Genomic DNA, 9,946 nt, shown 5'->3' on the forward strand with positions numbered 1-9,946 from the left:
AAAAAAAAAAAAAAACTATATAGCTATCAAATGTGCCTAAGATAAGAAAATAAAATAATCAGAATTGTTTCAGTATTATCAAAGTCAAAACAAGCACAGTTAAGAACCTTGTCTTTGACTAGACCATCAGATGTGAAAACCCCTGCATCTTCGAGTGCCAAAAGAACTCTTTTCTGCATAAATAGTTTATGTCTTAAAATAAAAACGAATAACATATGAGATCAGCAAGAAGAGAAACAACAAGAAAAAAATAAAGTATCAAGAACATATGAGTCTTAAGAAAGCATGTTTCTATGAAATGTCAAAAACAGGAAACACAGTCAACCCCACCCAGCCAACACCACAGAACAAGAATGTTGGCATTAGCAACGCTGGCGTGTGCTAGATAATGGGCAAGTAGCCTATACACATAACTCAATAACCGGGGTGGACTTAGGATGGCCAATGGCATTGATTAATGCATGCACGCACAGTAGTAGGGGTCTACGGTTCACAACTTGAAATGAAATAGACAGTGTGCATAGCATGAGTACGTATTAAGCAAGGGAAGGAGGTTTAGCGAGTGAAAGAAAGGATGTTTCAGAAAGCAGAATCCCTAGCAAGGAGCAGCATGTGTGGTAAGCGTGTACAGAAAGTGTAGTGCACAAACATAGCACGCTGGTGAGCAAAATGCACATACACGACCGGACGCTCGAACAAAGTGGTTTGATTTTTTTAAGTTCCCATGTTCAAGAAGTATTCAGTTGGTTTCTAACAATATTGATTATAACAGATCGACCAGTCTGATTAATCTTTCAACCTCTGATTTACGCGAGTGGAGGGAAAAAAAAAAAAAAAAAAAAAAAAAAAAAACAAAAAGGATGAAAAAAAATCTGAACCACTCGATCTTAAAGAAAATAATATATCTTGACCGCACGATAACGAATCGCAAACATTTCCGACTAGTAAAAGGTAGCGGTTCGCATATAAACCGTTCGCCGTTCGCCGGACTAATCGCGACCGGTTTTCTTCGATGGCGTTCTCTTCGATTACCATGAAATGCCCCCCTGTTCTTCACCTGCGAGCCCTTCCTAAAAGCTCTGCACCTCAGAGTTCAATTTCCTTTCGATATTCACCTACGAAATTCAGCCGGAGAAAAACCTTATCGATTCGATCGGTTTCAGTCCCGGGTACGCCTCTTTATTTTTTCCCGCCGCTTTCCTCCTTGATTTTTGGGTATTATATTTGACTGTATCACCGTAGTTCATCGTTGTACTGTTTGGGGGAAAATTAATCAGGAATCTGTTTCTTTTGGATTGGAACTATGAACTTGGGAAGAACGTCAGNTTAGAATGTCAGAAAAGTAAACGTGAGTGGGAAGAGATTTTGTCTTCAAGGTGAAGCACAATAATCGTTCGAATCATACCAAAGCTAACATCAGAAATCATATAAGTTTACCAAGATATTATGTAGGAATTAAGAAAAATCATAAAATTCCATAAAGCATTGCACTTACTTCGCTCTCATCATCCAGCACTGTTTCCATGAGATAAAGATCACAATATTTTGTTATCTCCAACAGTACTTCCAACACTGAGGACCTCACAGTGGCTTGTTTCTGATGCAAAACAAAGTAAACGAAATTAGATATTCCCAAAAGCAGTTTCAAGCACAAAATTTGTTAAGAGGAAAAGGCTAAATACCTGTAGATCCTCTGGACTGTTTTCCTCGAGAATTATTCCAAGCAAACGACATGTTACCTAGAGATGGAACATTTTCAGTACCAAAACTGACTCTTTCTTGCCTTATATAAGCTTCATAGAATTTCATATATTGATATTTCACCAAAATTCCACATAACAAGGTAAAACTTCTGAGAAGATAAAGATGAATAACAAAGGTGGATATTGGTTACCTTTCTTCCGTCACTCAATTTTTGCCTCACTATTTGGCCCAGAGTTGGCTACATGGAAAGGTATGAGAGGAAATCTTAAACACGTGTCATGTGAATGGAACAAAATTAAAAAGGTATGAGAAGATATAGGCCATAATTTGAGCTCTAACCTTGACCGGCTGAAAGAATTCATCAACAACGTTGTGCGCTCTTAAGTCCCCTGAAGATGAACAAACTCCAGAAGATATCAATTGTTCACTTGAATTTAACCCAACATTAGAAGTAGAACTACTTGCTGCAGGCGTTTGCCTTTTTGGTTGTCGCCTCTGATGTCCATTAGATGATCCCAACAGCTTCCATGTGAAAATTATTGCAACAGCAACTCCAGCAATAGCCCCAACAGACCGTGAATCCTGATAAAATTTCAAGACTTAGTCAGACACCAAATTACCCTTTTCCCTTATTTGTTGATTAGTATCAAAGGAGAAACAACATAATGTTCTATCAGACAAATCAGAAACGGTCAACACAATAAACATTTACGTTATTTAAGCCAAAACAGAAAATGAACTGAGCTATCGATTTCTATTTAAATTTGAACCAAGCAAGACCAAAAGGCACAAAAACTGAAGCACTTTCCAAACACCCAAACAAAAAGGACCATCAATATTTGAAACAAACTAGACCAGCAAAAGGACTGATTTGGCTCAGACCTTAAGTTTATCTATTTTTTGGATATTATGAACCCAATGAAAAAAAAAAAAATTTAATTTCCTAACACAGCTCTATTTCTCAGTCCCTAAAAGATCCAAAGACTAGAGTCCATTAAGAAGATCAAAAGAATCTTCAACATTCTTTTCCTTTTTTCTTTCTGTTTCTCCCAAAGGACTCTGCAATGACCCGACTTTCTATATATGCATCGGTCAATGCCATTACTAAAAACTGGCAATTTTATAAGTTAAAATCAATTAAAAGATTCCAAAAATAGATAAGTGAAAACGTGCTCGGGGAACCCCTTTAAAATAACTTTAGAATGTATGAAGTTTAACCAAAATAATTCAAAAATTCTAATAGCAATTGAAAGGCACCATAGTTTCAATCTCCCTAGTTCTCATAAACTAGGAAACTAGGAGTCCTTCAACTACAAATCAAACCAATGAAATAATTCCTGGGTTCATAACAAGTGGTATCAGAGTCATGTCCTTAACTTAACCATGACGGTAAAATCCTCGAGAGTCCAACAAAAAAAATCATGGATCTCGAATGGTCATAGTAGAGATCTGTGGTAAAGCTCAATCAAAGAGGTGAGATGGAGCTCGCCTGTTTAAGTGTTAGATGGATAGATGATCTATTTGAGGAGAGAATCGGTGGTACATTATCTAAAGCGAGGATTGTTGAGGCAGGGAGGTACTTTGTTCGAAGGGAGGATTGTGGGTGTGACCAAAATCCCACATTACATTAGCTAAATAAGGAGAAGATCGTGAGTATATAAGTGAGGGACATTATCTCCATAGGTATAAGGTCTTTTGGGAAAACCTAAAATAAAGTCATGAGAACGTATGCTCAAAATAAACGATAACAGATCATTGTGGAGGTCTCTTGTCCATAACAAGTGGTATCTATCAAATGCTTTATTGCTGACCTATTCTTTGTCTGGGACAAAGATTTGGGATTAACGATTGGCATGGACCTAAATCTCATAATTGAACACAATATACCATCCTCGAAGCGTAAGTACTGCAGAATAAAAACAATAGTAACTAATTTGGTAAAGCATACAACAGCTTCGCCAGGTCTAATAGAATCTAGGCCAAATATGACGAACGGACCTCGTAGCACAAAGCTCCAATTCGAAAGAGAAGTCTTTCCGCATCATTTGTCAGCGTGGTGAATTGTTGAATATCAAATACAAAATCGAAGAAGATAAAGTATTAACCGTTGTAATTGAAGCATATAATTCATAAGAAAAAAAAAACAATCCACAGCTCGAATGTTGAAAAAATAACAGAATACACATAGAAAAAAAAAAAAAAAAAAAAAGCCGAAAACAAAATTGGGTGATCAAAATATATCAAACATCCAGCGTGAAAAAACTCACTAGCAGCAACCTAAAGCCGGTCAGATCCATCAAAAAAACGAACAAAAGAAGAAAACAGGGTTAGAGATTAGAACCAGATTCTGGGTAGAGATCGGGAAAAAATCAGACATCTTGACAGTGAGATAAGCCCCGAGGCGCTTGATCAGCTGGAGTAAGTCGTCTTTGGAAGAACTTTCAGCCATTGGAGAACTCAAAGACGACCTCGCCTATGAATCTTCTCGTGATTCGAATATCCAATAATACAACCTGCAAATTGGCGCGGAGCAGAAGGAAGCGAACAGAACTCGGGAATTTTAGTGCGGAAAATCGAAGTGGAATTGTTGATGCAGTAGAGAGATTTGGAAGAATTGCAGAAGAAATTGCGTCAACGGTGGATACAAGTCCTGAATTATTAACGCCTCGATTTTTCGACTTTTAGTTCCCTATTTTTCCCCGTCGCCCCGCGGAGGAAGAGAGAGGACACGGTGAGCCCGGCAAACGGCACCTCCTCCGTACCATTCATGGGCTTTCCGATACTGGGCTTGCTTAATACGAAATCTTACACCAAAATAATAATAATAATAACTAGAATATATAATATTAAAAATAAATATATTTTTTAAATTTTACCTCCAATCGACTTTTTCTGGACTTTTATAAAATTTTAAATTAATTTTATTTTATTCACTTTTAAATTTTCTAAATTTTGATAACGTGAAATTCTCTATTATTTAATTTTAAATATCAATATTGTATTCTATAATATTATTTAGTTAATTAATTAAGTATATTTATCTCGATAAAATTGTTAGTATATACTCATATTAATCCATACTGACAAAATTGATTCAGAGTGTTTAATAAAAAAAACTATACATTACAACATATTGAAGTAGCTGAATTAGTGGATTACTAAGGTGGCGAAGAGGAAGCCAGAGTGTCGTCCACAGAAATTTCCGACACGTCGTCCAAGCTATTGGTAGCCATTAATGGTCTTTCAATCCTCTGCAGCTCTCCATTACCATTCAACAACATCTCTTTCTCCAAGTGCAAGCAATAGGTTTCGAAAGCCCTGGAGCTAACCGTCACTCCAAAATCCAATAGAAAAAGCAGCTCTAACTCGAGCTTGTTCAACTCCACTTTATTCACCCCTCCCACCCTCGCGTAAAACGCATTATTGTAATGTCTGCAGTCAAATATGGCATCTGTGGTAAACTGTAACGAAATTCTAAATATTTAAAATTTGGAATTTAGAGACTCACACGTCGTCGAGGATCTTAGAGGCAACCATGACGCTCGTGACAAGAAGCCTATGAATGTTCAAGGAGATGACTAGCGAGTTGGGGTGTCGATGGATTAGCCTATCGATGTAAACGAATCCAACCACGAGGCAAGAAGGGCTACAATTGGTGTATTTGTAGATTCTCTCTAAGTACTTCAATATGGAGATGGCAGGCGCTCGGACTCCATGGAAGGCGTTGAAGCTGTTACCGATATGGCTAGTGCCGCAGCTGCTCGACTCCTCGATCTGGTGAGTGATGCCATCTACGATGCGGTCGTTACGGGCCACTAGCCGATCCAGCACACAGGCTAATATGATGAGCACTCTTGGGGTTGGCTCGGCCACGTTGTCGCCCTCGGCAAGGCCGTTGGCTGGGAAGTCGTTGCCGGTTAGCATTTACAAAGCCACCATATGATCCGGTAGTGGTGAATGGCTCAGAAGTGATGGAACGAGTGAATTGGGATTGGAGGTATTGGAATAATGTTATCGGGCAGGTTTGGACTGGTGACTGACACGTGTACGTACATGCTGGGCTGGCTGAGAAAGCAATAGGACATGGGTCCACCGGCCAAACTGTTTGAATGTGTAGATAAAGTGATATGGATTTTCTCCGAACATCATCAGCCATTCGTGTAGCTGGTGGCTGTGGCTTTCTTGTTTGTAATTGAAATTTGGGATCCCATTCCACTTTGGTACATTCGAATATGCGCCCAAGTCTAATCTAACCCTTTGGCCTCAGCACGAGACAAAGGTCGATTCATTGGTCGACTCTTATAAACAAGAAATAATGGATACAATAACTTATGAAAAACGATATATCATACGTCATAACAGCCCATATTATTAAAAGTCGTAAACTTTTTATAACATTGTTTTTTACCGCTATAATGAATGTTATAATAGAATATTTTATATTATTTATAAAATATAAATGATGTGACTGAAGAGGATGGGATGAATTTTATGCGAGATTTAATTTTGATAATAGATTTGATTATTTTAGTTGTAATTTAATATTATCAATTATATTAAAAATTTAAGATTATTGGTGTGATCTTGAACAATTTATCGAGGAGAATCACGTTCAAGAAATAACCTAAATTCGTTAATTGAGAAGATTAATATTTCATAATACAATCGTATATTAAATACGTTAAATACAAAAAAGAAATAAATATATTTAATTTAAAGTATATAAATTAATATTTAATATATCAGATATATTAAATAAGAAAGAGATAAATTTACGACAAAGTTTCTATCACGTTTACATGCTTTATTTTAATTTTTAATCAAATTAAATTAAGATCTAAAGCTTTTTGCAAAGGAATAATCCATTCAAACAAGATTGTAAAGCAACTGTGTAAACAAAACTATAAGCAACAATATGGTTATAAATAAGCTTAATATGGCCAAAGGGTGTACTTCCTTTTTTGTGCCATACAAATACGTTCATTAAATCATACAAAATTTGTAAACAAGTCTGTCACTAACGGATATTGTTCACTTTAATCCATATCACCCTAGTCTAGTGATTTTTAAAAACATGGGATCTTATAATCCACCATTTGGGCAGGGCACAACGTCCTCACGGCCACACCGTCCATTATCTAGCTTCGATATCATTTGTAACAACTCAAGCCCACCACTAGTCAATATTGTTCGTTTTTGCCTCTTACCTATGGCCATCAGTCTCACAATATTAAAATTGTCTCCACACCCTTATAAGAAATTCATTGTACTCTGCACAAATTTTAAAATTATGAGGCTGACAACAACGATACATAACGAGTCAAAACGAACAATGTCTAGGTAGGTTTGAGCGGTTACAAAATTCATTTTGGTTCGTTTTTATTGAAAATTATAATATTTTATAGATTATACGTATTACATTTTATTTGATTAAAGCTTTTTAATTATTTTTTTCATCCCAGAAATATGAATGAAGGCATATTTTCCGTTGGAAGAATACAACCATAAAGCCGAATTCCCGCCACGAGCTTAAATTCGGTAAAGCCAAGGAATTAAAAAATAAAAAAATAAAAAAATAAAAAAATAATGAAAAATAATATAAAAAAAAATTATTATTCAATGATTCAAACGGAAGAGGAGTTAATTATGGAAACTCTGTGCGACTTCTGTGGAATGATGATAGCGGTTGTTTACTGTAAATCCGATTGTGCCCGTCTTTGTTTCACCTGCGATGGCTTCGTCCACTCCGCTAATTCTCTATCACGACGACATATTCGCTCAGTGCTGTGAGATAAGTGCAACGCTCTCACCCCGCCATTGCCTGCTGTATGAATCATAAATGTCCGCTCTGTCAGGCCTATGGATGGAACTGCGACCTTTGTTCCTCCATGGGTCCCCCTATTCAGGATCTTCCTTCCTACTCTCCTTGCCCTTCCATCCCTGAGTTTTCACGAATTTGGTCTTCCGTTCTCGACGTCTCTTCCGATGCTCCTTCTCACTGGCCCACCCCCTCCTCCATCAATGCCGATTCCATTTCTTTCTCCGATGTTGATTCTCCTCAATTGCTCCCTGCTAAGTTCAATGACTGCTCTAAGTTTGACCCCTGGATCGCTGCTCCTGCTTCTTCCTTCACTCTGAATCCTTCTTATCACTTGCCTTTGTCCAGACCTCAACCCTCATTTCTCTCCGACGACTCCAATCTTCCCAAGGTAGGGTTTCTTAATTTTGTTTCATCTCTTGCCGATCTGATTAGATCCAAATGTGCATATGATTCTGCGATGTGTTTACTCTTGTAGGGTTGTTCCGATTTGAAGGATGTTGAAACTCATGAGAACAATGATATTTGCGAGGGTCTCAATCTTGGCGATGCTTCACTCAACTTGGAAACTGAGGAAGAGCTGTTTGGCTGTTCGCAAGGTACGATGAAATGCCATTTTGGAGCTGGAGAATTGGAATGTTTTCTAATGGGGAAAAACTTGTCTACTGAATCTAATGGCCCTGTTGAGAATACTGTTGAGAATCCTGTTGAGGTATGTATGTATGTATGTATGTATGTATGTCTGTATGATATCAATGTTTGGCACATAATCTGGCTCCATCGCATCTAAAACATTCAACTCTGCTCTCTTGGTTGTGCTAAGCATTCGTTTTAATTTAGGATTCATTATCTGGGCAACAAGATTTTTTGGGATTTCAATCATCTCAAGTCGGTCTTTCCATGAACACGATTCAAAATGGGAATTCAAATTGTATGGTTATGAATCCTAGTTGCAATGGAAACCTCAACATTGGATTTCCTACTACTGCTCAGGTTCATTCAACCATATCACTTTCACTCTCAAATATCACTGGCGAAAGCAGTGGTACAGATTATCAAGACTGCGGTTTATCACCGGGGTTTTTGGGAGAAACGTCATGGGACCCTAGCATGGAAGCTATTGTTCCACAAGTAAAGGATCGGAACAGGGATAAAGCCAAGATGAGATACAATGAAAAGAAGAAAACAAGAACGTAGGTATCTTCTTTTTTAATTTTCTCATTTTTTTTTGGCATGAATTAGCCTTGCTCGTCTAATTACCATCGTTTTCATTCATCTCTTTAGATAGCATGTTTAGAAGGGTATCTTCATGCATCATCGTGGCTTCTTCCGTTGAGATAAAGATTCTGAATTGTGACAAAGAGAGGTACCTCTTTTGATGATCTTTGCACCTCCTTTATGTTCAGATTTGGAAAGCAAATACGATACGCATCTCGAAAAGCCAGAGCTGATACGAGAAAAAGGGTTAAAGGCCGATTCGTGAAAGCAGGGGAAGCCTATGACTATGATCCTCTCGTGACAAGAAACTTCGAGCCATGACCCATGAACACATCTCAAGGTCTCGTTCCCAAAACGGAAGGCATATAGAACAAGGTATGTTTTTCTGCTCAGTACATCATGAAATTCATGTCCTGGAATTTGAATCTCAATGGGTCTCGAACATTTCTGTAGAGGTAAGATCTGTCCATTTGGTACAATCGTAAAATCAATTACCATAGTCCCACCTTCACTAATTAACAGAAAGATCACCTTCACGTGAAGAGGAAGATCATGAATTTATATAAGTACAGAACATTATTTTCGTTGGTATGAGTTATATGAGAGCTTATGCTCAAAGTGGAGTACGAGTCATATGAGAGCTTATGCTCAAAGTGGACGATATCTTACCATTCTCGCAAATCTTCCTTCTCTTCATTTTAGAGGTAAACTAATGAATAGAAAGTAATTAAAACGAGTGGCTGATCATGCAGTGTCCACTATACGAACAGCATATTTGAATATGAGTGATTTAACAACCATTAACGATGTGTTATGGCTGATAGGTTGTAAATAAAGATGTAGCTATAGCCAGTACAAGCTTCGTAAGCGGCAGACTGTCAGCAATCACTGTCCATAACAGAGGAGTGGTTCTAAATTGCCCGGAAGAGGTTGGGTTATTTTTGTGCTCAAATTGGTTGGTTCTTCGTTTGTTTAACAAGATTTTTGTGTTTCCTCTTGATTTGTACAGTAGCAATGGTGAAATATATCCAGTTAGTAAGAGAAAACAGGTGATGAAGACCTTCGTGGGACAACCTTAGTCCATGTGTTTTAGCCTCTTTCCTTTCCACCCACGAAATCATTGCTTATTAGGCAGAGCTACAACTTTTTTTTTTTTTTTTTTTTTTTTTTTTTTTTTTTTTTTTTTTTTTTTTTTTTTTTTTTTTT

The 9,946-nt window shown here is 37.4% G+C and overlaps 3 protein-coding genes across 3 annotated transcripts in view; 1 reads left to right on the top strand and 2 right to left on the bottom strand.

Moving 5' to 3' along the window:
- LOC111451702 (peroxisome biogenesis protein 22-like) overlaps window positions 1-4,492 on the bottom strand; it is a 5,981-nt gene extending 1,489 nt beyond the window's left edge. Inside the window, exons 1-6 of the mRNA XM_023092218.1 lie at window positions 4,046-4,492; window positions 2,044-2,286; window positions 1,895-1,942; window positions 1,683-1,739; window positions 1,496-1,597; window positions 108-173 (exon numbers count right to left, since the gene is read on the bottom strand). Coding sequence (XP_022947986.1) covers window positions 108-173; window positions 1,496-1,597; window positions 1,683-1,739; window positions 1,895-1,942; window positions 2,044-2,286; window positions 4,046-4,153 — 624 coding nt within the window. The 5' untranslated portion in view covers window positions 4,154-4,492. The remainder of the gene's footprint in view (window positions 1-107; window positions 174-1,495; window positions 1,598-1,682; window positions 1,740-1,894; window positions 1,943-2,043; window positions 2,287-4,045) is intronic.
- A 293-nt stretch (window positions 4,493-4,785) lies between these two features.
- LOC111451542 (cyclin-U1-1-like) lies at window positions 4,786-5,707 on the bottom strand. The gene is made up of 2 exons (XM_023092015.1): window positions 5,213-5,707; window positions 4,786-5,136 (listed from the first exon to the last, which is right to left on the bottom strand). The coding sequence occupies exons 1-2, from the start codon at window positions 5,626-5,628 to the stop codon at window positions 4,863-4,865; spliced, it is 690 nt and encodes a 229-aa protein (XP_022947783.1). The 5' UTR covers window positions 5,629-5,707; the 3' UTR covers window positions 4,786-4,862.
- Window positions 5,708-7,349: 1,642 nt separating this feature from the next.
- Window positions 7,350-9,917, top strand: LOC111451045 (zinc finger protein CONSTANS-LIKE 12-like). Its single transcript, XM_023091292.1, has 4 exons — window positions 7,350-7,913; window positions 8,001-8,234; window positions 8,363-8,715; window positions 8,929-9,917. Exons 1-4 carry the CDS (start codon window positions 7,533-7,535, stop codon window positions 9,059-9,061), a joined length of 1,101 nt encoding a protein of 366 aa, XP_022947060.1. The 5' UTR covers window positions 7,350-7,532; the 3' UTR covers window positions 9,062-9,917.
- Window positions 9,918-9,946: the final 29 nt, after the last annotated feature.

Source organism: Cucurbita moschata, unplaced genomic scaffold, assembly GCF_002738365.1.
Source record: "Cucurbita moschata cultivar Rifu unplaced genomic scaffold, Cmos_1.0 Cmo_Scf00013, whole genome shotgun sequence".
NCBI lineage: Eukaryota > Viridiplantae > Streptophyta > Magnoliopsida > Cucurbitales > Cucurbitaceae > Cucurbita > Cucurbita moschata.

Coding starts and splice junctions, on each gene's coding strand:
- LOC111451542 (XM_023092015.1), bottom strand. CDS start 5,628: ATGCTAACCGGCAACGACTTCCCAGCCAACGGCCTTGCCGAGGGCGAC. Junction 5,137..5,212: donor TCTAAGATCCTCGACGACGT/GTGAGTCTCTAA, acceptor ATTTGACTGCAG/ACATTACAATAATGCGTTTT.
- LOC111451045 (XM_023091292.1), top strand. CDS start 7,533: ATGAATCATAAATGTCCGCTCTGTCAGGCCTATGGATGGAACTGCGAC. Junction 8,235..8,362: donor CTGTTGAGAATCCTGTTGAG/GTATGTATGTAT, acceptor GTTTTAATTTAG/GATTCATTATCTGGGCAACA. Junction 8,716..8,928: donor GAAAAGAAGAAAACAAGAAC/GTAGGTATCTTC, acceptor CTTTATGTTCAG/ATTTGGAAAGCAAATACGAT.